Source organism: Anguilla anguilla, chromosome 1 (genome assembly GCF_013347855.1).
Source record: "Anguilla anguilla isolate fAngAng1 chromosome 1, fAngAng1.pri, whole genome shotgun sequence".
In the NCBI taxonomy this organism is placed as follows: domain Eukaryota; kingdom Metazoa; phylum Chordata; class Actinopteri; order Anguilliformes; family Anguillidae; genus Anguilla; species Anguilla anguilla.
In genome coordinates, this window is record NC_049201.1 from 1,457,054 (window position 1) to 1,483,397 (window position 26,344).

The 26,344-nt window shown below is 43.1% G+C and overlaps 4 protein-coding genes across 5 annotated transcripts in view; 3 read left to right on the top strand and 1 right to left on the bottom strand.

Moving 5' to 3' along the window:
• The first annotated feature begins 5,193 nt into the window (after positions 1-5,193).
• Positions 5,194-26,344, top strand: part of LOC118229232 (fucolectin-5) — a 44,042-nt gene continuing 22,891 nt past the window's right edge. The window contains exon 1 of the mRNA XM_035421029.1: positions 5,194-5,823. The gene's annotated coding sequence lies outside the window, so the exon portion shown is untranslated. The remainder of the gene's footprint in view (positions 5,824-26,344) is intronic.
• LOC118229206 (fucolectin-4-like) lies at positions 6,958-25,730 on the top strand. 2 transcript variants are annotated; one of them, XM_035420984.1, is made up of 4 exons: positions 6,958-8,039; positions 23,961-24,055; positions 24,568-24,865; positions 25,304-25,730. In XM_035420984.1, exons 2-4 carry the CDS (start codon positions 23,962-23,964, stop codon positions 25,455-25,457), a joined length of 546 nt encoding a protein of 181 aa, XP_035276875.1. In that variant the 5' UTR covers positions 6,958-8,039; position 23,961; the 3' UTR covers positions 25,458-25,730. The 2 variants fall into 2 exon arrangements, with proteins under 2 accessions (XP_035276875.1, XP_035276883.1); XM_035420992.1 differs by lacking the exon at positions 6,958-8,039 and adding an exon at positions 23,416-23,522.
• LOC118229240 (fucolectin-3) lies at positions 8,553-10,176 on the top strand. The gene is made up of 3 exons (XM_035421040.1): positions 8,553-8,661; positions 9,214-9,505; positions 9,919-10,176. Exons 1-3 carry the CDS (start codon positions 8,568-8,570, stop codon positions 10,073-10,075), a joined length of 543 nt encoding a protein of 180 aa, XP_035276931.1. The 5' UTR covers positions 8,553-8,567; the 3' UTR covers positions 10,076-10,176.
• On the bottom strand, positions 15,256-17,565 carry LOC118229224 (fucolectin-1-like). The gene is made up of 4 exons (XM_035421018.1): positions 17,460-17,565; positions 16,853-16,941; positions 16,114-16,408; positions 15,256-15,676 (listed from the first exon to the last, which is right to left on the bottom strand). Exons 2-4 carry the CDS (start codon positions 16,938-16,940, stop codon positions 15,523-15,525), a joined length of 537 nt encoding a protein of 178 aa, XP_035276909.1. The 5' UTR covers position 16,941; positions 17,460-17,565; the 3' UTR covers positions 15,256-15,522.

Consider the following 26,344-nt stretch of genomic DNA (forward strand, 5'->3'; position numbering starts at 1 on the left):
TGCTTAACAAGAACGATGATAAACTGCCTCCCTTCATCCTGCCACTGCAAGAAATTAACTATGCCAAATTTTTGAGATGTTCTGTTTCCATGACATTTTCTCCACCAGCAAACACAAATGCGTAATTAGAAGTGTGTGGGGCATTGGCTAGTTTATTGTATTTTCAAGGTAAAAATTCTGCATAGTATGCCTTTAAGGTTAGGTTAGCAGCTGTGGCAGTTGATTTAAGGTTACGTTAGATGAATATCGCGTTTTAAACACAACGTCCAACTCTGCAAGACACTTTAAAAGCCTGTCGGAGTAAACATCATTAACTATGAGTTTCATTCAGTTTCTAAGCTTGATAGAAGACAGAAAACCTGATGGAAATGCCAAACCTAAAAAAACACACTTAACATTCAGGTGTTGTGTTATACCTGAACAGGCGGAAGTTGAGGTGCAGATTTATCATTCAATCCTTAGGTGGTGGAATGGGGCCAATCCTGAGCTAGTGCCAGATTTAAATTTTAATTTGATGAAGGGCTCAAACTCCAATGCAGGAGGCCCGCAGTCTCTGCTGGTGTTTATGGTTTCCTTTCAATAAACAGCTAATCTAGGGCTTGGAAACGAGGTGTGCCGGCTCCTTAGCCAATCAGTGACTAGCATTCAGTGCTGAGGTGCAGGAACACATCAGAAGCCAGCCGACACCGTGGCCCTCCAGGACAGGAGTCTAAGTTTCATCCAAAAACACACGACTGGCGGGACCCATTTCCCCAAGGCTCTCGTCGTAGAATCCCAAACACTGATTGGTTGCTTTTTCAGCCAATGGGCCACAGGGAACCATGTGGGTCATCAATCAGGTGCATGCCGGGGATGGAGGAGGGATCAGCTAACTTCTGCAATGGTGAACATGTGGAACAGCCAACACGGCCACAGGTACTTCTGCAATGGTGAACATGTGGAACAGCCAACACGGCCACAGGTACTTCTGCAATGGTGAACATGTGGAACAGCCAACATGGCCACAGGTACTTCTGCAATGGTGAACATGTGGAACAGCCAACATGGCCACAGGTACTTCTGCAATGGTGAACATGTGGAACAGCCAACACGGCCACAGGTACTTCTGCAATGGTGAACATGTGGAACAGCCAACATGGCCACAGGTACTTCTGCAATGGTGAACATGTGGAACAGCCAACATGGCCACAGGTACTTCTGCAATGGTGAACATGTGGAACAGCCAACACGGCCACAGGTACTTCTGCAATGGTGAACATGTGGAACAGCCAACATGGCCACAGGTACTTCTGCAATGGTGAACATGTGGAACAGCCAACACGGCCACAGGTACTTCTGCAATGGTGAACATGTGGAACAGCCAACACGGCCACAGGTACTTCAGAGGAAATGTAACATTAGACATGGGATACTGAGTAAATACAAAACACATTTTTGTAAAAGAAAATTTGTAAAAACAAATGTATCAATAGCCCATAACACCCTTGTGAAAAGTCTGCCTCCTTAATTACTCAATCAACCAGTTAGCCCAATTTAATTGATAATTATATTTAGCTGATTGAACACAGCCAGGCTTGATTTCAGCCAGCCCTGTTGAATCTAAACCTCACTCTTATTGAACCTTACCATCAGAGTGAAGTAGTCACCACAAAGTTTTTATAAGCACGCGATGCCACAATCAAAGGGAATTCCAGAAGAGATGTGAAACAAATTGTGAAATATATCAGTCTGTAAAGGGTTAAAAAGCCATTTCTAAGGCTCTGGGACTTGCAGTGAGAGCCATAAAGGGAGAGCACTTGGAACAGAGATGAATCTTCCCAGGAGTGGCCGGCCTGCCAAAATATCTCCAAGGACTCAATGACAGCTCATCCAGGAATTCACAAACAGGGAGGCTCCTGTAGACACAGGGAGAGCATGCAGGCTTCACACACTGGGGCCCAGGCTGGGATTCCAACCCAGGACCGTCCTTCACAGACCAGGGAAATGATCACAGCCTGCTTTTTACTCACAAGGCCTTGTTATGGAAGCTTCCATTTTATCTTTCATCACTACTGCAGTTCAGAGAGACAGGCTGCAGTTCAGAGAGACAGACTGCAGTTCAGAGAGACAGACTGCAGTTCAGAGAGACAGGCTGCAGTTCAGAGAGACAGGCTGCAGTTCAGAGAGACAGGCTGCCGTTCAGAGAGACAGGCTGCAGTTCAGAGAGACAGGCTGCAGTTCAGAGAGACAGACTGCAGTTCAGAGAGACAGACTGCAGTTCAGAGAGACAGACTGCAGTTCAGAGAGACAGGCTGCAGTTCAGAGAGACAGGCTGCAGTTCAGAGAGACAGGCTGCAGTTCAGAGACATTTTTCATATTGTTTTTATATTTTAAAATGATATGTTATATTACAAACTACACAGTTATATATTTCTTGTATTTCACACCTTTTTTTGATACCCTGTGTTATTTACTGCAATATTTTGTTCACAGGGTGTCCTACCCTGATTGTCCTACCCTGTTTAAATAAAGGTGTTGAAATACAGTGTTTCACAGTAAGAGCATCAGACCTACAGTCCAACATGGTGGTGTTGGTGTGGTGGTGTGGGGAACGCACCCTGGAAGGGTCACTAAACGCAGGCATCAAATGCAGCGTGGAGGTATTCCAGGACGAGCAAGAAACATTTCTCTTAATATTAAAAAAAATTGTGTTCCTGAAAGTGGACCCTCTTATGAAGCAACCTTAGTGTCGCTGCATCAGGATCACACTGCAGCAAACTGCTTGGCCAGACTGGAGCACTGAGGAGCTGGCGCCCTCACCTGGCGAAACCTGGCCATTACACAACACAACGGAAAACAATCAAGCCGGAACTGCAAAGTCCAACACAGAGGGAAAAAGATCCAAAAACATTAGAATTAGAGGCAACTAATGGATGTTTATCTCCTTTATAGAACGCATGAGGTAAACACAAAGTAATGCAGTTTAAGAAATTATTTCTCTTCCATTAATTTGATTGTTAGACGGGGGGGGGGGAGGGGGGGGAGGGGGGGGGGGGGGGGGGGGGCTGGGGACGGTGGGCAGCGAATATCATCTGGTTCCGGTCCGCATCCTCTGCCAAGCTGGAGGACCACAGTTTGGACTAGGTGTACCAGAGAGGAGTGCCACCATTTACAGAGCACATTGGGAATGTTAAAAAAAAGAACAACACTGCCAGTTATTGGTGGATATTCTCTAGCTAAACGTATGTCTGGGTTGTCTTACAGCCTGTGGTTTCAGTGTTTTTTCCATCCTATCTATTTTATTATCCCTGGTTTTGATGGGCTACTGGCCACTTAGCCCCAGTGCATTGTGGGTATGTGATTCATTGAGGAGGACCGACCTCCCCCTCTCCGGGTGCACTGGGCTGAGGAGCAGAAAGCTGCCTGAAGCAGTACCCAGGAATGGCCAGCAGGTGGCACTCTTTGTGCACTTCAGTAGGTAGCTCTGCCTGAGAGAGTCTGAAAAGCTAAAGGTAACATTTGAAGCAATGCCTGCGCAGTACTGCGCATATGGAGGGTGGTAAATGAATAGATCAGATCGGCTCATCAGTGTGCACACCACTGTGTTCACTTGGTCAATATGTAATGGCTGTTTGGCTAATATTGTTTGCGTAAAACACCATGGAACTAAAACCTGTCTAATGTGATAAGGTAACAATTAATTTGTTTTTCCCATTTCAAAAAAGCAAAAACTGCCTTTTTGCTGTAATAATAATCCCAACCGTGTGTATGTGTCAGTGTGTGTGTGTATGTGTGTGCATGTGTTTGTGTGTGTGTTTGTGTGTAATGTATGTGAATGTGTGTGTGTGTTTGTAGTGTGTATGTGTTTGTAGTATGTATGAATCACAGCCATCAACTTAACACTGCTGGCCTCTTTAAGATAGAGCCGATCACAGTTTAAAGCCTGGGGGGGGGGGGGGGGGGGGGGGGGGGCAGGTCAGGCGGGGTAACTGGGTGACTAGGTAGAGAAATGTAACTTTTCTAATGTTTGCATGTTCTCCCTGTGTCTGCGTGGGTTTCCTCTGGGTACCCCAGTTTCCTCCAAAGACATGCACGCAAGCTAATCGGAGACACTAATTTGGCCATAGGTATGAGTGTGTGAGTGAACGGTGTGTGTGCCCTGCAATGGACTGAGTGAGTGGGTGTGTTCCTGCCTGTCACCCAATGCATGCTGGGATAGGCTCCAGCAGCCCCCCGCGACCCTGCCCAGGATAAGCGGAGCAGGTCTGAATTATGTAATTATAATTTTAATATTAAAGGAAAGAATGCAGAGCTCACTTCCCAGATGGTGGCCTTGTCGTGCCAGAAGGGCTTGCCAGGTTATATGCCCCCCCCACCTCCCGGAATAGGGTTACCTGGAGCCAGGCCTGGGGGTGGCAAGTACCAGCCCAAAAATTTTCACGTGGGATCATCACATGGACCTGCCATCTGCAAGGCTGCAAGGGGTAAGGTGCAAGGTAAGCCACCTCCCCCCCCCCCCCCCCCACCCCCCCCCCAGGGCTGTGTTCTCAGCCCACTGCTCTTCACACTGATGACCCATGACTCTTTACCTCCAATCACATTATCATGTGTGCTGATGGAACAGTGGTGGGCTTTATCACCGACAATAAGTCAGCAAACAGAGAGTTGGCAGAGCAGCTAGCAGCCTGGAGTGCTGAGTGTAAGTCAGAGACCTTACCCTTTTCGCTGGATGTTTACCAGACCTTAGATTACAGACTTGCACAGGGCGATCCTTGCCCTCTACTATAACTCTAATTCTAAATGCTGTTCTGTTATTTGGTTAATCATTGGGAGCATAGTCTCTCCTCCATGCCTTTAAGTACGGACCGTGAAACACCCTGTCAGATAACTATCTCACTCCACACGTCAGAATTTGGCTAGTTTTTTCCACAGCTAAAATTGCACATGTATTTCCTGTGTACATTGATTTAACAACATCTTCTGTTCTACCCCCTACTGCACTTTCTCTATGTTTATATAATAAACCATTATGCCAGATTGAATGAAAAGCTTTTTGGAAATGAATTAAGCAGGCTAATACTTTCTTTTTGCTTTGGTTCACATGCTTGTCTGTTAGGGCATTTAGGGGGCAAATATTTTCATGTTATTAACCTAAGAGCTTTTTTATTAATCATAATAAGAGTACAAGATCATTGCTGTTTATTTGGAAGAAAGGTAAGCTTCAACAAATAACTAATCATGCAAGATCATGTCAGCTTTTTTAAGTGAGAATACTGGACACATCAAGTGCATGCAGAAGCAAAATGGCTCCTCTTCACAAAAGCCAGTTCTCCAGAGTGGACAGAGTCAGTGGGGGTCATGTGATCAGCTCTATTAAAGACGCATCTCCCCAGGTACTGTAACTGCTTCTCTTTTGAGTCTGATTGTGTATAAGCAGTTCAATATCCAGGGATGACAGCCTGCTTCTGGAGCAAGGAACTGTCTTGCTCCACCAAAAACATCATTTGCACAATTTCATTGAAGATCTTGAATCAGTAAAAATGTGTTGCCTCATTTTTTATTTCTTTTTTCAAAAAGTACTTTAGATTATTATTTACATAATGGTTAATATCAAACTGTCATGTTAGAGGTCAGCTGTGATTTCCCAGCACCAAACTTGCACAATACTTCACTTGACTTGCGTAGTTGAATAAGTAATGAATTTATTACCATTTTACATGCACTCCCATTTTGGGGTATTTAAGGTTCATCATCCAGGACACAACTACATTTCTTTTGGCTGATCATCAAATGTCAAATATCTACTTACCATCTACCAGTGAAAACCTGCTTCCTTGCTGACAGGTAAGATTACTGCCTAGATCTACATGTGGATCCATTTGCAAAGCTCTATGTTTGGAATCTTTCAGAAATTGATGAACTCAGTTCCAGCTTTAAGCTTTTGAAAGCTGTCAGATTTTATCGAACATTAGTCCTCAGTTTGGCTACATTTTTTAAATAGGAAATGCAGTCAATCAAAAGGGCCACAAGACAAAATAGTTCTCTATTTTCAGAAACTGCCATGTAGGTTCCACCTGAAACCTGTGATCTTTACATTGAATAAATGTAAAAATAATTTTGCATGTTAAATGGTTATGTTGCTACAAAACTCTCATCAGTGTTTGCTCACGTTAGCTATCCGGTTATCTGAGGTAAGTTACCTAGCAGACATAACCTCCAGGATGCTTAGCATTGGAAGACAAAGCTGTCAAAAGTCAAACTTACTTCATTACATTGTTTGAGGAATCACTTTGCAGAACAGCACCAGTGTCAAATCAGTTTTTTTATTTAAGAATCAGCTTTTTTATTTAATTTATTAATGAACAAATATGACCTGTTCAATTTGTGACAAAGAATATATCCCATTTGCCTCTATTCCAGTATGAAGGTGAACATTATGTTACTTTTTCTAATCTTGGCCATTTCAACCCTCAAGCAAGGTTCCGCTCACGTTCCTGGCGGATACGTAGAAGGTACACTCCACCCCATGCACACGCACTGCCATGGAAACCACCTTTACATGAAAGTCTGTAGGAGGGCGAGAACCTGAAACTTTCCCCTTCACATTACAAGTATTTAGCAGATGCTCTTATCCAGAGCGACTTACACAACTTAAAAACATTTTTTTAATGCTGGCTGGATATATACTAAAGCAAAGCAGGTACCTTGCTCAGACCGTTAGGTTAGGACCAACACCTTACCCATCACACTCCACTGCCACCCTGGATCAGTTATTTGACAATGATGTTTTGAGAGAGAGGGAAAGAAAATGTTATTTTGAAATGTGGACCAACAATAAGGCAAAGTCTTTCTGCTGTAGTTCATTTGATCATTTAAGTGAATATAAGTGCAGTTCAGTTCAGAAACCTCCGGCAGTGATATAATTACACTGTGCCAGCGGGAGCAGGTGGAGGGAGCGGGGCTTGGGGGGCGGGGGGCTTTGAGATGGGAGAATTTGGGGAGGTTGAAAGCTAGTGTGAACTGCATGAGCCGAAGAGACTGAAGAACAGAGCCTTATATTCAGAAATAAAACAAAAAATATTTTTTTCCTCTCTTGGTTTGAAATTCCAGGTTGTGTTCATAATGTCGGTCTCACCTGTGCAACATCCTCTGTTTATAGACGGAGACAGCTGCTGGCAGCTGTCACAAGTGGTTTCCATGGCAATGCATGTGCATGGGTCACATTTAGTCCGAGCTTCAGTGTCTAACCCAGTATTCACACAGCGAGAAACTTGGTGGGCCAGTTAGTTGCTGGATGACCGTTCTTTTTCTATGAAGCTGAGTGTTATGCATTTAGATCTTTATGCAGGGTGAACGGCCTGCCATACAGAAGATGTACCATCGCTCACATGACCATAGGCAAGCCAGTGCCCCTCTCTCAACAGAGTATTCTTGTTCAGCTGGTGGAAGTGCTGAATGTGCAAAAGCCATCAGGGGCTTTTCCCCTCATTACATTACAGATGCTTAGAACTTATCCAGAGCGTAGTCAATCCATTTATACAGCTGGATATTTTACTGAAGCAAATCAGGTTAAGCACGGGTACAATGGAGTCAACAACGGTCTGGTAGGCTCAGTCATTTCTATCAGATCAAATCCACACTGAGGAGCCATCGGCAGGAGGAGATGGTTACGCGGCTAATGCTAATCTCAAGATCAACGGGAACTTATGAGACATTCAGTTACAAGTTAACAACTGCCAACTTCCACACTATGATGTATAGCTACATATGAAAGGACACAGCCTGGTGTTTGAATATCATAACCCTAATTTAGCGAAGAGCTGAGTATTCAGTATGTTTGAAAAGATTCATGTTGGCTGGGTTCATGTTGTCCTGATTGCAGTGGGAAGCTCATCCCACACCTGTGTGGCCAGAACAAACAGGAGACCATCACGTTGACCAAGCACTCCCATTTAGGGGTATTTAAGAGGCACCATCCCAAACACATCCACATTCCAACTGACTAGTCAACAATTATCTACCAAAGATCCACCGGTGAAAACCTGCAACCTTACGGACAGGTAAGATTACCATTTAGACCTACCTGCAGATCAACTTGCAAAACTCTACATTAGCAATCTTTCAAAAATTATTGATGAACTCATTTCCAGCTTGAAACTTTGGAAAGCTGGCAGACATTTTATTGAACATTAATGCTTATTTTTATGAGAAAAATGTAATAAAGCTGAGAATCCATCTCACAAATGTTTCCTATGTTTAGAAACTGCATGTGAGTTAACTTGTAATCTTGACATTGAATTTATTTGTGGAAAACCTTTGATGTTTAATAGATATGTTGCTTCAAAAGTTGAATCAGTTGTGGTGCAAACAATCTGAATATCTACAGTAAGTTAGCTTGCAGGCATTACCTTCATAATGCTTAGCATTGGAAAACAAAGCTGTCATATATAAAACTTATTTCATAAAATTGTATGAGTCAATTTCAATGTCAAAAACGTTTTTTTTAAGAACCGATTCATCATAATATTTTCTCAATGAACAAATATGACTTTTAACAAATATTAATGAATAATTGCTTCTTTTCCAGGATGAAGGTGAAAATGATTATGTTACTTTTTCAAATCTTAGCGATTTCAACCCTCAAGTCAGATTCAGCTGATGTTCCTGACGGATATGTAGAAGGTACACTCCACCCCATGCACATGTACTGCCATGGAAACCACCTGTGCCTGAAAGCTTGTATCAAATGCTTCTCTAAAAAAGTGCCAGAACTTTAACATTTACATTTTACGATGAATTTGGGTCTGTTATTTGACATTAATGTTGAGAGAATATAATATGATATTCGGAAATGTGGACCAAGAGTATGACAAAGTATTTCTGTTGTGGTTCATTTGATCATTTAAGTGAATATAAGTGCAGTTCAGTTTAGAAACCTCTGGTAGTGACATATTTACACTGTGCCAGTGGAAGCAGGTGGAGGGAGTGCGAGGGTGGGGGGGTGGGGGTGGGGGGGGCGGGGGTGGTCTGCATGAGCTGAAGGGGCTGTAGAGAGTGCTGTAGGAGGAGTCTGACCAGGAGTGAGTTGCAGTAGTCCAGTCTATAGGTCAACTGCTCCTGCTTTAACTCCTGATAAGTGCACAGTAATTGAGCCAGGGTGCTAATGAAGTGACAGCATTTTGAACAGCCATGCTGTATCAGTTGTGATAATGACCCCCCCCCCCCCCTTCACAGAGAATGTGGCTTTACTTGGGAGGGCCACTCAGTCAGCACAACTGCGGGGGCAATGGGCAGCTTTCGCCCATGCAAGCAATGCCATTGATGGAAACCGAGATTCCAATTACCACCATGGATCCTGCTCCCACAGTGAAGGGGCCAACCCCTGGTGGAGGGTGGACCTGAAGAAGGTGTACACAATCGCCTCCGTCACCATCACCAACAGAGGAGACTGCTGTGGAGAAAGGATCAGTGGAGCTCGCATCCTCATCGGCAAACACCTGAAGAACAACGGCATCAATAATCCAGAGTCAGTACTGATCTCTACAGTACAGAGCCTTATATTCAGAAATAAAACAAAAAATAGTTTTTTCCTCTCTTGGTTTGAAACGCCGGGTTGTGTTCATAATTTCGGTCTCACCTGTGCAACATCCTCTGTCTATTCGGGGCGGTGCAGGTAAGTGTGCACTACTCCTTTAGAGAGAGAGAGCTGCCGTCCTCCAGTTACACTGCGCAGCACAGACCAGACTACAGACCTGCCAACACTGACCAAGCATTTCCATTACCAACCCAACCACATTATAAGCTTCCCCCTCGTCATACAGTAGCTAATGGAACTGGGGTACAGAGCACCATAATATTTGGGATTAGGGTGAATATCATTCAGAAAGACAACCAAAGTCGATGAGCCACTAATCAACTTTATTCTGTTCCTTCTTGCAGGTGCAGCACGATTAACGTTATGGCAGAAGGAGAGACTAAAACCTTTCACTGTCCACAGCCAATGATTGGACGCTACGTCACAGTGTACCTCCCAAAAACAGAAGCCCTTCAACTCTGTGAAGTGGAAGTGAATGTTTTATTTCCTGCCCCTTGTTAAGTAGTTTGCAAATTCCTTTGTATTAAAACGTGATTGTTTCTTTACAGACAGATGCAGTGAATCTGAAATGGGGTAATTAAATAAATTTGACTCTTTTGGGATTTTGGGATTATGCTGTCAGGAGTCTACAAAAAATAAAGTTCTGCTTGAGTTCTTTCTGCAAGTTGATTTATGACTTTTCATTTTAGCACATCAAATAAACATTTAAGGCATCAAATAAACATTTAAGGCATTGACATACGTGTGTGTGCTCAGTACACTGTTGGTTGCTCAGGGTGAAGTCATCTTGAAGGAAAGTGTTGGGACTTTTTATTCATTTGCTGTGATAAAATCTTAAATAACTGTTCAATAATTCTAGTCAAACTTAAATAACTTCTTTTGAACAAATAATCATTTTGTGTTATTTATTGACTTGCTACAATAGCAACATTACATTACGGGCATTTAGCAGACGCTCTTATCCAGAGCGACTTACACAACTTTTTTTACATAGCATTTTTTTTTATTTTATTTTTTTTACATTGTATCCATTTATACAGCTGGATATATACTGAAGCAATTTCGGTTAAGTACCTTGCTCAAGGGTACAACGGCAGTGTCCTACCCGGGAATCGAACCTGCGACCTTTCGGTTACGAGTCCAGTTCCTTACCCACTGTGCTACACTCCGTCCTAAAACCAGTTTGATTCCCATACCTGCACCTCACCTGCCACAAACTGGATAACACCTGGGACTGAACATGAAGTTAGAATTAAAGACTCTGGCTCTTCTCTGGGACCTCACCTGAAAGGGACAAAAATTGAAACTGAGATGATTTAGTGCTTAAATCATCCTCATAATCACAGATGCCATAGTGTTAGAAAACCAAATCTTGACGGGGTTTTTTCTCACAGTGCGGTCAATAAGTGCATAAATATTGATTATACTAATTCAGCAGTGGGAGTCAGTAGTGCAATCGTAGGGAGTAGAAAATGAACGCATTGGACGGCCATTTCAATCACAGTGATTATGGCAGGTAATGTTCGGTCTAAAGATCTACAGGGGGATGACAAACTACAGAACATGGTGTTAAAAGCATTCACAGAAAACTGTATTTGAACAGTAAAACCATTTGTAGAACTTCAATCAATAAATCAATCAAATTTTATTTTTATATAGTTTTTCACAGCAATTGACACAATACACTACACAGACAATCAAGCGAAAAGCAACAGTGGCAAGGAAAAACTCCCTGTGGCAGATGGGAAGAAATCTCGAAAGGAACCAGACTCACAGGGGAAACCTATCCTCCTCTGAGTGTAGATTCTAATCATCGTCTTCACAGCGTGAGCCACCCAGAGGCCCACACAGAAAAACTCAAATTCTTTACTCCCATTACCCAGAGCAAACTAGTCAAAACAGTTTCTTCTTCCCAATCATTCACCAGTCCTCTAGACCCTGTTTATGACAGTGTGAGACACTTCAAAATGATATTTTTAAACCTATCATGACTTGAAAAATCTAACCCCATTATGAAACAAAAAATACAACATCACAATACGGTCAGTTACAGTAGTATATTTTTTTCAGTTAATTCCAAGGTTGTACTATGTTATTTGACCTGCAGAGGGCGCCAGTCGGACAATTACAGTTGAGTATCAACCACTGATAGATAGTGCCTGAGTGCTCTTTACACAGAACATTTACTATGGGGAGCCACAGAGCATTTCTACATTCAGATTCAAGCATCAGGGGACGCAGGCTGATTTTTCTCATCGGAGGATGTGTGGCTTTACAAATTACATCAGCCTTGAAGTTCTGCCAACGGTTTAACTGCTCAAATACAGTTTTCTCTGAATGCTTTTTATACCATATTCTGTTAATCCCGTGCCGTTTTTATGGCATCCACCTGTAGATCTTTAGACCGAACATTACCTGCCACAATCACTGAGATTGAAATTGTCTTCCAGTGCGTTCATTTTCTACTCCCTACGATTGCACTACTGACTCCCACTGCTGAATTAGTCCATATTCATGCACTTTGTTGAAAATATATGAGGAGCAAAAAACAATCAAGAATGAGTTTTCCAACACTATGGCATCTGTAAATATGAGGATGATTTAAGCACTGCCTAATCACTACCTAAATAAGTTTTTATTTTTGTCCCTTTTAGGTGAGGTCCCTGAGAAGAGCCAGAGTCTTTAATTCTATTCTTCATGTTCAGTCCCAGGTGTTATCCAGTTTGTGACAGGGAAGGTGCAGGTGTGGGTGCCAAAGTGGTTGTCTGTCACTATTGTATCCAGTCAAATAAATAGCATAATTGGCAACATGATCATTTGTTCATAGGAAGTTTTTTCTATTTGACTTTCATTATTTGACAGTTATTTAAGGTTGTATCACAGCAAATAAATAAAAAGTCCCAACACTTTTATTCAAGAAGACCTAACTCTGAGCAACCCACAATATGCTCAGCACACACACGTATGTCAATGTTTTAAATGAGATGTTTATTTGATGCACTACAAAGAAAATCAGTCAATAAATGAATTTGCATAAAGCAGACAAGTAGAACTTCAGCAAGTTTTCTGTACATGAAAACATGGAAATATAGTAAAATGGCAGCATGATTCCCAAATCCCAAAATAGTTAAATTGATTTCTTTACCCGCATTTCTAAACAGACTGCATCTGGCTATAAAGCAATGAGTAGTTGTAGATGCAAACAGATTTGCAAACTACTGCTTAGCAATTTTCGCATTTGGCAGAAAGCAGAGCATTCACTTCCACTTCACACAAGTGAAGGAAACCTGGTCTTGGATGGAACACTGTGACGTAGCGTCCCGTCATTGTATATGGACAGTAAAAGGTTCTAGTCTCTCCTGCTGCCATATGGCCAATCACACTGCACCTGCAGGAGGGAACAGAATAAAGTTGATTAGTGGCTCATCGACTTTGGTCTTCTTTCGGAATAATATTCACCCTAATTCTGAATAATATGATGCTCTGTGCCCGAGTTACAGTAGCTACTGTGTGACGAGGGGGAAGCTTGTCATTTGGTTGGGGTGGAAATGGAAATGATTGGTCAGTGTTGACAGGTCTGTAGTCTGGTCTGTACTGTGCAGTGTAACTGGAGAACTGCAGTGTTAAACAGAGACGGCTGCTGGCAGCTCTCTCTCTCTAAAGGAGTAGTGCACACTTACCTACACCGCCCCGAATAGACAGAGGATGTTGCACAGGTGAGACCGACATTATGAACACAACCCGGCGTTTAAAACCAAGAGAGGAAAAAACTATTTTTGTTTTATTTCTGAATATAAGGCTCTGCACTGTAAAGATCAGTACTGACTGTGGATTATTGATTCCGTTGTTCTTCAGGTGTTTGCCGATGAGGATGCGAGCTCCACTGATCCTTTCTCCACAGCAGTCTCCTCTGTTGGTGATGGTGACGGAGGTGATTTGGTACTCCTGCAGCAGGTCCACCCTCCACCAGCGGTTGGGACCAATTGCAGAGTGGGAGCAGGATCCATGGAAGAAGTAAGAATCTCGGTTTCCATCAATGGCATTGCTTGCATGGCTGAAAGCTGCCCATTGCCCCTGCAGTTGATCCAACTGAGTGGCCCTCCCACGTAAAGCCACATTCTCTGTAAGGGAGGGGGGGGGGGCATTATCACAACTGATACAGCATGGCTGTTTAAAATGCTGTCACTTCATTAGCACCCTGGCTCAATTACTGTGCACTTATCAGGAGTTTAAGCAGGAGCAGTAGACCTATAGACTGGACTACTGCAACTCACTCCTGGTCAGACTCCTACAGCACTCTCTACAGTCCCTTCAGCTCATCCAGTCTGCCACAGCACGCACCACCCCTCCTCCCCCCCCCCCCCCCCCCCCCCCCAAATAACTGAGCCAAATAAATGTTGAAGGGAAAAGGTTGAAGTTCTGGCACTTTTTCAGAGAAAAAATTTATCTTATTTAAGCTTACAGGCACAGGTGGTTTCCATGGCAGTGCATGTGCATGGGGTGGAGTGTACCTTCTACGTATCCGTCAGGAACGTCAGCTGATTTGATGGTTGAAATGGCCAAGATTTGAAAAAGTAACATAATCGTTTTGAACTTCATCCTGGAAAATAATTAATTAATAATCCTTCAAAGTCATATTTGTTTACTAAGAAAATATTCTTAAATGATATATTCTTAAATAAATATTCTTAAATAAATGAAAATGTGATGATTGTGTCGATTCTTAAAAAATCTTATTTTAAACTGATATTGACTGAATACAATTTTATGCTGTAAGTTTGACATTTAACAGCTTTGTCTTCCAGTGCTAAGCATTATGAAGGTAATGCCTGCTAGCTAACTTAGCTAACTTAGATAGCGTAGATATTCAGATAGTTGCACCACCACTGATGCAACCTTTGAAGTACCATATCTATTAAACTTTGAAGGTTTTCCACAAATAAATTCAATGTGAAGATCACTCTAAACATAGGAAACATCTGTGTCGTGGATATTCAGCTTTGTTAAATTTTTCTTGGAAAAAAACACTAATTTTTATTAAAATATCTGGCAGCTTTCTGAAGTTTCAAGCTGGAAATGAGTTTATCAGTAATTTTTGCAAGATTGCTAATGTAGAGCTTTGCAAGTTGATCTGCAGGTAGGTCTAAATGGTAATCTTACCTGTCAGTAAGGCTGCAGGTGTGCACTGGTGGATCTTTGGTAGTTAATTGTTGACTAGTCAGTTGGAATGTAGATGTGTCTGGGAGGGGGCCTCTTAAATACCCCAGAATGGGAGTGCCTGTCAAATGTCAAACTTAGTTCATAGATTTGTGAGGAAGTGCAGTACTTCCTCAATTTCAGTGGTAAATAAGTGTTTAAATAAGAACCAACAAAATGGGTGTGCCTGTCCAAAGTGATGGTATCCTGTTTGTTCTGACCTGTAAATGAATGTCCAGTTTGTGACAGGTGAGGTGCAGGTGTGGGAATCAAACTGGTTGTCTGTCGCTATTGTATCCAGTCATTGAATACCATAATGAGCAACTTAATAATTTGTTCAAAGGAAATTATTTCTGTTTGACTTTCATTACTGAACAGTTATTTAAGATTCCATCACAGAAAATGAATAAAACGTCCCAACACTTACATTCAAGATGACTTAACCCTGAGCAACCAACAATGTACTCAGCACACACAAGTGTATGTCAATGCTTTAAATGAGATGTTTATTTGATGCACTACAAAGAAAATCAGTCAATAAATGAACTTGCAGAAAGCAGACAAGTAGAACTTCAGCAAGTTTTCTGTACACGAAAACCTGGAAATATATTAAAATGGCAGCATGATTCTCAAATCCCAAAATAGTTAAATTGATTTCTTTACCCGCGTTTCTAAACAGACTGCATCTGGCTATAAAGCAATGAGTAGTTGTAGATGCAAACAAATTTTCAAAGCACTGCTTAGAAAAATTTTCATTTGGCAGGAAGCAGAGCATTCACTTCCACTTCACAGAGTTGAAGGTATTCTCTTTTTGGGAGGTACACTGTGACGTAGCGTCCAATCATTGTATATGGACAGTAAAAGGTTCTAGTCTCTCCTGTTTCCATAGAGCCAATCACGCTGCACCTGCAAGAGGGAACAGAATAAAGTTGGTTAGTGGCTCATCGACTTGTCTTGTTTAAAAATAATAACCGTCCTAATTCTGAATAATATGGTGCTCTGTACCCCAGTTACAGTAGCTACTGTGTGACGAGGGGGAAGCTTATCATGTGATTGGGCTGGTAATGGAAATGATTGGTCAGTGTTGGCAGGTCTGTAGTCTGGTCTGTACTGTGCAGTGTAACTGGAGAACTGCAGTGTTAAACAGAGACGGCTGCTGGCAGCTCTCTCTCTCTAAAGAAGCAGTGCACACTTACCTGCACCGCCCCGAATAGACAGAGGATGTTGCACAGGTGAGACCGACATTATGAACACAACCCGGCGTTTAAAACCAAGAGAGGAAAAAACGATTTTTTGTTCTATTTCTGAATATAAGGCTCTGCACTGTAGAGATCAGTACTGACTCTGGATTATTGATGCCGTTGTTCTCCAGGGAGTTGCCGATGAGGATGCGAGCTCCACTGATCCTTTTTCCACAGCAGTCTCCTCTGTTGATGATGGTGACGGAGGTGATTGTGTACACCTGCAGCAGGTCCACCCTCCACCAGGGGTTGTCCCCTCCCGAGGTGTGGGTGCAGGATCCATGGAAGAAGAAAGAATCTCGGTTTCCATCAATAGCATTGCCAGGCAGGCTGAAAGCTGCCGATTCCCCAATCAGAAGATCCGACTGAGTGGCCTTCCCACGTACCGCTACATTCTCTGGGGGGGGGTGGGGGGGGGGGGGGGGGATGGGGGGGGGGGGGGGGGGGGGGGGATTATCACAACTGATACAGCATGGCTGTTTAAAATGCTGTCACTTCATTAGCACCCTGGCTCAATTACTGTGCACTGATCAGGAGTTTCAGCAGGAGCAGTAGACCTATAGACTGGACTACTGCAACTCACTCCTGGTCAGACTCCTACAGCACTCTCTACAGTCCCTTCAGCTCATCCAACCACACCGAAGCATGCTGGCTTTCAAACTCCCCAAATTTTCATATCTCACCTAATCCTGAGATTAATGATTAATGTTAAATAACAGATCCAAATTAATCTTAAAGGGTGAAGGTTAAAGTTATGGCACTTTTTCAGAGAAACATTTGACACAAGCTTTCAGGCACAGGTGGTTTCCATGGCAGTGCATGTGCATGGGGTGGAGTGTACCTTGTATGTATCTGTTAGGAACGTTAGCTGACTTGATGGTTGAAATGGCCAAGATTTGAAAAAGTAGCATAATCGTTTTGACCTTCATCCTGGAAAAGAGGCAATTATTAATTAATATTTGTTCATTAAGAAAATATTCTGATGAAAACAAAAATGTGACAGGTTTTTGAACAAAACTTATTTAACACTGAAATTGACTCATACAATTTTATGCTGTAAGTTTGACAATTGACAGCTTTGTCTTCCAATGGTAAGCATTATAAAGGTAATGCCTGCTAGCTAACTTAGCATAAATATTCAGACAGTTTTCACGACCACTGATGAGACCTTTGAAACAACATACCTATTTAACATACAAAGGCTTTCCAGAAATAAATTCAATGTGAAGATCACAGGTTAATCCATATGCAGTTTTTAAACATAAAAAGCATCTGTGTTGTGGATTTTCAGCTTTGTTACATTCTCTGAAAAATACTAATGTTTCATAAAATGTTTGCCAAATTTCCGAAGTTTCAAGCTGGAAATGAAATCATCAGTAATTTTTGAAAGATTGCTAATGTAGAGCTTGGCAAGTTGATCTGCAGGTAGGTCTAAACTGCAATCTTACCTGTCTGTAAGGCTGCAGGTATTCACTGGTGGATCTTTGGTAGTTAATTGTTGACTAGTCAGTTGGAATGTAGATGTGTCTGGGAGGGGGCCTCTTAAATACCCCAGAATGGGAGTGCCTGTCAAATGTCAAACTTAGTTCATAGATTTGTGAGGAAGCATTACACAGTACTTACTCAATTTCAGTGGTAAATAAGTTTTTGTAAAGAACCAACAAAAATGGGAGTGCCTGCTCAAAGTGATGGTATCCTGTTTGTTCTGGCCACACAGGAGTGGGATGAGTTTCCCACTGTAGTCAGGACATGAACCCTACCCATCTTTCCAAACATACTGAATACTCAGTTCTTCACTAAAATAGTGTTATGATATTCAACCACCAGGCTGTGTCCTTTCATATGCAGCTATACATCACAGTGTGGAAGCTGGCAGTAGTTGACCTGTAAATGAATGTCTCATAAGTTTCCATTGATCTTAAGATTAGCATTAGCCGTGTAACCGAGAGTCTACTTCACACAATATGTGGAGTGAGTCTCCCGCTTGATCTTGCGTGAAATAAAGGACGTTCATTTGAACACAGCAGCGTCTTGTGTCCAGATAGTAAACACAGCAGGTTTGGACCTAGAGGGAACAGGGAGAGCACGGTCAGGACTACCCTACCAGAAGCAGAAGGGAGCCTCAACACCTCCGAGTATGCGTGAGGTACCAGGAGGTGTTGCATTATGGGATATTAACTCACCAGTGTCTTATCCAGGATCCCCACAGCCTGCTCCTCCACAGGGAGGCCGACAGCAAGGAGACCCGCTGGCCAGCGAGCAACTCCAACTGCCGATGGTGGCGTTCCCGGGACACGAAGGTACGGTACAGCTGTATCATCCCTGGACCCTACGGGAGGTGAGAGACAAACTGGCTGATCTACCAGACCCCGTGCAGAACGTGGAACGTCTTCTGTGAGGTCTAGGCCAGATAGAATCGATGTACAGTCCCACAGGTGCTGATTGGGAGATGGTGCTCCATGGCTTTTTCAAGCTGCGATGGGCAGGACTGAGAGGTAACGTTGGGGAAGTGAATGCTCAACCAGGACGCCCGGTGTGGAGAGAAGATGGCGCTTGGGGACCACAGTGGACTGCACCGCTAGACCGCATCAGAGCTCCAGGAGAAGCAAGGCCCAGGTGAGAGCGTGGCGGACTTTGAGGCACGCATGAGAGACCAGATGGTCCAGAGCTCCGGCCTGGAGCCCACACGAGAACCAGATGGGCCAATCAACAATCTGCTGAGGCAAGCTATGAAGAACGGAATGAGAAAGGAATTGGTGGACAAGACCAAGCTGACATGCATCGGCTGGGAACACGAGCCCTGGAGAAGGGTGAAGACCCGAAACACCGAAAGACAAGAAGCAGAAGAAGGTTCTCCTCGTTGCACAAATAACCCGCTTCCAAGTGGGAAGAGGCAGAGGCATGCAGCGCGGCCGAGGATAAGGCCAAGGAATGTCCCGTACTCCTGGACAGGGCTGGCAGCCACAGCCTGGAAACAAAGAAGGGAGAAAAGGAAAGTGAAAATTCTTTAACTAAGCAGTGTGTTAAACTAACTGAGAGTTTTAGTGATACACCTTTGCTAAGGTTAAATGTGTTAGGATAGAATGTAGAATTTTTGGTAGACTCAGGAGCCACTATGTCCGTAGTGAAAAGTAATGTGTTTAAAAATGTACCCGTGTCAGAAAGAAAAATAGAAACAGTAGGTGCATCAGTAGAAGCGGTAATGACATATTGGTAATGACATTCGGGGCGACATAGCTCAGGAGGTAAGACCAATTGTCTGGCAGTCGGAGGGTTGCCGGTTCAAACCCCGCCCTGGGCCTGTTGAAGTGACCTTGAGCAAGACATCTAACCCCTAACTGCTCTGGCGAATGAGAGGCATCAATTGTAAAGCTCTTTGGATAAAAGCGCTATATAAATGCAGTCCATTTACCATTTAATGGAATAATTTTCTCAGCCCTTCGGAGTCAGATTAGGAGAAAAAGTATTAAAACACTCGTTTTTAATTATCTCATGTATACCCAGTAAATTTGTTAGGTCGAGATCTTATGTCCATACTAAATTTGAACATAAAAGTAGAAGAGAATGGGGTGGAAGTGCAATCTCCTGTCTGTGGTCTGTATGCTATAAAGGGAAAAACCCTGCCTGTGTATTACTCATGGGACTTGATTAATTCAGAGGAAGTGCAGCGGTTAGGGCATTATGCCAAAGACAGTGTGTATCAGCCGGTTGCACTGCATGACACCTCTCTGTTTTCCAGTGAAGGGCAGGAACCCACGTTTGGGTCATTGTGGTTTTCTGGCCCCGCTGATGAAAGTGTGAGACTCACAGATATTTTTGTGTCTAAAGACAGCAGCAGCAGTACTACTCAGTGAGGCACAGCTCTCATTATGGGAGCCAAGTATGTCAGATAGCACGCCTCATATCTCGCTAGGGTCAGCAGATAGAAATTGGAAGATGATGGGACCCTGGGTGGAAGCTAAAGCAAAGGCTAGAAACTGGACAGAAGTAGAGAATAATGTACTCTGGTCTGAAAGTATGCAAACTTACCAATATGCAGTCAATCAAAGTGTGCCAGTAGAGAGAGGAATCCACTTTGTAAAAACTCATAAAAGCAAAGCCCCAGAATTAGACATTCCTGAATATTTGAAAACAGTACCGGATTGTGTTTGGGCAAAAAGTAGATTTGATGTGAGGTTGTTAAAATCAGCCACGCCTTTAGTAGTAGTGCCAAAGGGTTCACATAGGCCATGCAATCCTCAATACCCCCTCAGTGCTGAGGCAGTGAAGGGAATTGAGGCAACACGTGATGCTCTGGTGGCAAATGGTATAATTGTACCACGTCCAACATCTCCATGTAACACACCGGTTCTGCCGGTCGGAAAAGCAGATGGCTCGTGGAGGTTTGTACTGGATCTAAGAGCAGTAAATGCTGCTGTGTTGCCAAGAGTGCCTGTTGTTCCAAACCCAGTTACTGTTCTGATGTCATGCCCACCTACGTCCACATATTTCACTGTAATAGATTTAGCAAATGCATTTTTCAGCATACCTGTAGAAAAGGAGTCAGAGCATTGGTTTGCACTTACCTACAAGGAGAGGAGGTGGACATGGACTAGCATGCCTCAGGGTCATGTAGAATCTCCAGCAGTATTCTCCATGGCCCTGAAAGAAGCGTTAGCAGGGTTTGAGGCGAAACAAGGAGGTACTCCTGTGCAGTATGTTGATGATTTACTGTTGTGTTCCCCTAATGAAGCAGTGTGTAGAGCTGATTCATTACAATTATTACACTTATTAGCTGAAACTGGCCAGAAAGTATCTTTAAACAAAATGCAGTTTTGCAAAAAAAGAAGGGATTTATTTGGGACAGTGTCTAAAAGAAAATGGTCGGAAATGGGCGGACGACCGAATTAAAGCAATTCTGAGCGCTCCCAGGCCCAAAACAAAACAGCAAATGATGTCATTTTTCGGTTTGGTAGGACTTTGTAAAAATTGGGTTTTAGACTTCTCTGCAGTAACTAGGCCGGTGCATGACGCCGTACATGACACCCTTATGAAAATGAGGGGTGGGAGAGAATGGACTGATGAGCTTGACAAAGTGTTTTCACAAGTTAAGCCAGCACTAGCCGGGGCCCCCACTCTAGGAATTCCGGATTATCACAAACCATTTCATTTGTACGTTGACGAGCGGAATGGCTGTATGACTTCTGTACTGACCCAGGCGCATGGAAATCGACAAAGATCAATTGGGTATTATTCAAAAAGACTAGACGCCGTGTCTAGAGGACATCCAGCTTGCCTTAGAGCAGTAACTGCCTGTACATTGGCAGTGGAAGCAACTTCTGACATACTATGAGTCATGCAGTAGCAGCAATACTGACTCAAAGCCAGAACAGCGCACCTCACGCCAGGTCACATGACACATATGCACTAGGGAAAGAGTAGTAGAAAGTGCAAGACTGCCAGGCCATTACTCAGCCCAGGCAGCTGAATTATTTGAGCTTTCACAAGTGCTTACACAAGTCTGTCATTTGGAGCACGCAAGTCTCTCACAGCCTGCGGTTCCTAGCTGTTCCTAGCCAGCGTGACCCAGCGTTGTTGCTTGCATGGCTGAAAAGCCCCCAGGTTTGGCTGAGCATACAGATCTGACTGAGTGGCCTTCCCACATAAAGACACATTCTCTGTTGGGCGGGGGGGGGGGGGAGAGTTGATTATCACAACTGATACAGCATGACTGTTTAAAATGCTGTCACTTCATCAGCACCCTGGCTCAATTACTGTGCACTGATCAGGAGTTTCAGCAGGAGCAGTAGACCTATAGACTGGACTACTGCACCCCCCCTGCTGGTCAGACTCCCACAGCACTCTCTCCCCCCTAACCCCCCCCCCCTCCCCCCCCACCACCCCCCCCACCCACCATCCCCACCCCCCACACCCACCACCCCCACCCCCTATGTTCCCTCCACCTGCTCCCCCTGACTGGCACAAACCAAAGGATTCTGAATTGAACTTGTGAGGGCGGGGAAGGGTGAAGACCAGACGCGACCAAACAGGGGATCTATAAGTTACCAAAGGGCACTCCAGTAACCACTGAGTCTCGTGAGAGACGAAATAAGGGGGTGCTATACTCCTAGGGGACGTATCCCAAATAATGAATAATAAACCCCTAAACAGGTAACTGAGGAAGAAGGAGTATATAAGGAAAATAAAGGAATAGGGAAAAGAGAAATGAAAAATAAACAACTTCGAACCGAAGCTGAGAAAAAGAAAATGTCTTCTCAAAAACAAACAGAAGAAGTTCTGAGGCCAACTAAAACCAGGGGGAAAAACTGGTTAGTAAAGGGTAGAAAGGTTTGTGCCCCAACGGTGACACAATAACCCCTTAAAACCGCCGGCCTCAGAATCTGGACCTATACCGTCCTAATACCTTTTTCCAAAAAACAAACAAACTAAAGTCAGAATTCTTTTTTAAATCTCTTTGTTCTTAAATTCCTTATACCTTGCTCAGGAATACGACAGGGAACTGGCTAGAGCAAAACACGTTACACTCAAGCACCGTTCCACTGCCTACTGACGCTTTAAATACCCAGCCACAGGTGTGGCTGGTAATCAGCGGAAAGTGTGAGCAACCCACAGGTGAAACAGATCAGAGGTAACCCTGCAGGAATGCATGGAATGTTCAAGCAGGAACAATCCTCCCACAGGAACCAAAAATAACGATTAGCCGAGTGGCTAATCTGCAAGCTCGAACTAATCGTCCCCACACACCAAAATAACGATTAGCCGAGTGGCTAATCGGAATGCTAACCACTGAGCCGGTGCAGGCACAGAAAAATTATCTACCTGCACAGAAACCGTGACAGAACTGCACTTATATTCACTTAAATGAACAAATGAGCCACAGCAGAAAGACTTTGGACTGTTGGTCCACAATTCCAAAAGAATATTTTCACTCTCTAAAAACATGATTGTCAAAATTATCCAAATTCACAGTAAAGGGTAAGGGTGGAAGTTCTTGCCCTCTTTCACATGAACATTTGACACAACCTTTCAGGCACAGGTGGTTTCCATGGCAGTGCACAGGTGGTTTCCATGGCAGTGCACAGGTGGTTTCCATGGCAGTGCATGTGCATGGGGTGGAGTGTACCTTGTATGAATCCATCAGAAACTTGAGCTGAATCTGACTTGAGGGTTGAAATCGCCAAGATTAAGTAATATAATCATTTTCAACTTCATCCTGGAAAAGAGGCTATTATTAATTCATGTTTGTTCAAAGTCATATTTGTTAATTAAGAAAATACTCTAATGAAAATGTGAGTTGGTTTAAAAAAAAAAAAAATTAAAAAAAAAACTTATTTAACACTGAAATTGAGGAAGTTACTGCACAGTGTTTCCTCATACAAATTTGTGCAGTAAGTTTGACATTTGACAGGCACTCCCATTCTGGGGTATGCAGACACATCTACATTCCAACTGACTAGTCAACAATTAACTACCAAAGATCCACCAGTGCACACCTGCAGCTTTACTGACAGGTAAGATTGCAGTTTAGACCAACCTGCAGATCTACGTGCAAAGCTCTACATTAGCAATCTTTCGAAATTAATGATGAACTAATTTCCGGCTTGAAACTTTGGAAAGCTGCCAGACATTTTATTAAACATTAGAGGGGGGTTTTCTGAGAAAAATGTAACAAAGCTGAATATCCACGACACAGCTGTTTCCTATGTTTCGAAAATGCATGTGGGTTAACCTGTGATCTTCACATTGAATTTATTTGTGGAAAACCTTGGTATGTTAAATATGTTGCGTTAAAGGTTGCATAAAACGGTATTCAGTCAATTTCAGGGTTAAATAAGTTTTTTTTTGAAGAACCGACTGTCATATTTTCATTTTCAAAAGCATAGTTTCTTAATGAACAAATTTGACTTATAAATTATAAAAAAATAAATTAATATTTGCCTCTATTCCAGGATGAAGGTGAAAGTGATTATGTTACTTTTTCAAATCTTGGCGATTTCAACCCTCAAGTCAGATTCAACTCACGTCCCTGACGGATACGTACAAGGTACACTCCACCCCATGCACACGCACTGCAATGGAAACCACCTGTGCCTGAAAGGTTGTGTCAAATGTTCATGTGAAAGAGGGCAAGAACTTCAACCCTTACCCTTTACTGTGAATTTGGATCTGTTATTTGACAATCATGTTTTGAGATAGTGAAAATATTATTTGGAATTGTGGACCAACAGTAAGGCAAAGTCTTTCTGCTGTGGTTCATTTGTTAGTGAACATAAGTGCAGTTCAGTTCAGAAACCTTTGTTTTGAGCCAGCCAGCAGGAGCAGGTGGAGGGAATGAGGGGGGGGGAGGGGGGTTAGGTGGTCTGGATGAACTGAAGGGGCTGTAGAGAGTGCTGTAGGAGTCTGATCAGGAGCGAGGTGCAGTAGTCCAGTCTATAGGTCTACTGCTCCTGCTTAAACTCCTGATCAGTGCACAGTAATTGAGCCAGGGTGCTGATGAAGTGACATCATTTTAAACAGCCATGCTGTATCAGTTGTGATGATGTTCTCCCCTCACAGAGAATGTGGCTTTACGTGGGAAGGCCACTCAGTCGGCTCGGTTTTTTAAGCTAAACCTGCTGGGTTACAGCCAGCCTGCCAACGCCATCGATGGAAACCGAGATTCTAATTTCTTCCATGGATCCTGTACCATCACAACTTTAAAGCCCAACCCCTGGTGGAGGGTGGACCTGCTGCAGGAGTACCAAATCGTCTCTGTCACCATCACCAACAGAGGAGACTGCTGTGGAAAAAGGATCAATGGAGCTCTCATCCTCATCGGCAACTCCCTGGAACAAAACGGCATTAATAATCCACAGTCAGTACTGATCTCTACAGTACAGAGCCTTATATTCAGAAATAGAACAAAAATAGTTTTTTCCTCTCTTGGTTTTAAACGCCGGGTTGTGTTCATAATGTCGGTCTCACCTGTGCAACATCCTCTGTCTGTTTGGGGCGGTGTAGGTAAGTGTGCACTACTCTTTTAGAGAGAGAGAGCTGCCAGCAGCCGTCTCTGTTTAACACTGCAGTCCTCCAGTTACACTGCTCAGTACAGACCAGACTACAGGCCTGCCAACACTGACCAATAATTTCCATTTCCACCCCAACCAAATGATAAGTTTCCCACTCGTCACACAGTAGCTACTGTAACTGGGGTACAGAGCACCATATTATTCAGAATTAGGACGGTTATTATTTTTAAACAAGACCAAAGTCGATGAGCCACTAACCAACTTTATTCTGTTCCCTCTTGCAGGTGCAGCGTGATTGGCTCTATGGAAACAGGAGAGACTAGAACCTTTTACTGTCCATATACAATGACGGGACGCTACGTCACAGTGTACCTCCCAAGAACACAATTCCTTCAACTCTGTGAAGTGGAAGTGAATGCTCTGCTTCCTGCCAACTGAAAATTTTTCTAAGCAGTGCTTTGAAAATTTGTTTGCATCTACAACTACTCATTGCTTTATAGCAAGATGCAGTCTGTTTAGAAACGCGGGTAAAGAAATCAATTTAACTATTTTGGGATTTGAGAATCATGCTGCCATTTTAATATATTTCCAGGTTTTTGTGTACAGAAAACTTGCTGAAGTTCTACTTGTCTGCTTTCTGCAAGTTCATTTATTGACTGATTTTCTTTGTAGTGCATCAAATAAACATCTAATTTAAAGCATTGACATACATGTGTGTGTGCTGAGTACATTGTTGGTTGCTCAGGGTTAGGTCTTCTTGAATATAAGTGTTGGGACCTCTTATTCATTTTCTGTGATACAATCTTGACAATGACTGTTCAATAATGCTAGTCAAACAAAAATAACTTACTTTGAACATTATAATGTTGCCAATAATGTTATTTAATGGTTACAATAGCAACAGAAAACCAGTTTGACAGAAACCAGGGCTCTGGGCTATATTTTAACAATCTAATTACACAATCAAAAGTGCACGGTGCAAGTGCATATAGGGCGTGTCCAAATCCACTTTTGCTAGTTCAACAGCGGTTAATCTGAGCGCAAAGTACGGCGCATGCTTCAAAGGGGTTGCACTTAGTCTCTTAATTAATCATAGCTGTGTTTTGGGCATAACATGAAATAAACCAATCATCTCCCACTCCCCCTCCCCAAAACACGCCTATGATAAATTAATCACTGGGCATTGATCTCTCCTCCCACAATCAGCAACTTGTGGGCGTGCTTTATATTTTTAAAACAGTGTTCCTTAAATGTATGCGGCCCTCCAGGACTGGAGTTAAACCTGCAGACACTGCGGCCCTCCAGGACTGGAGTTAAACCTGCAG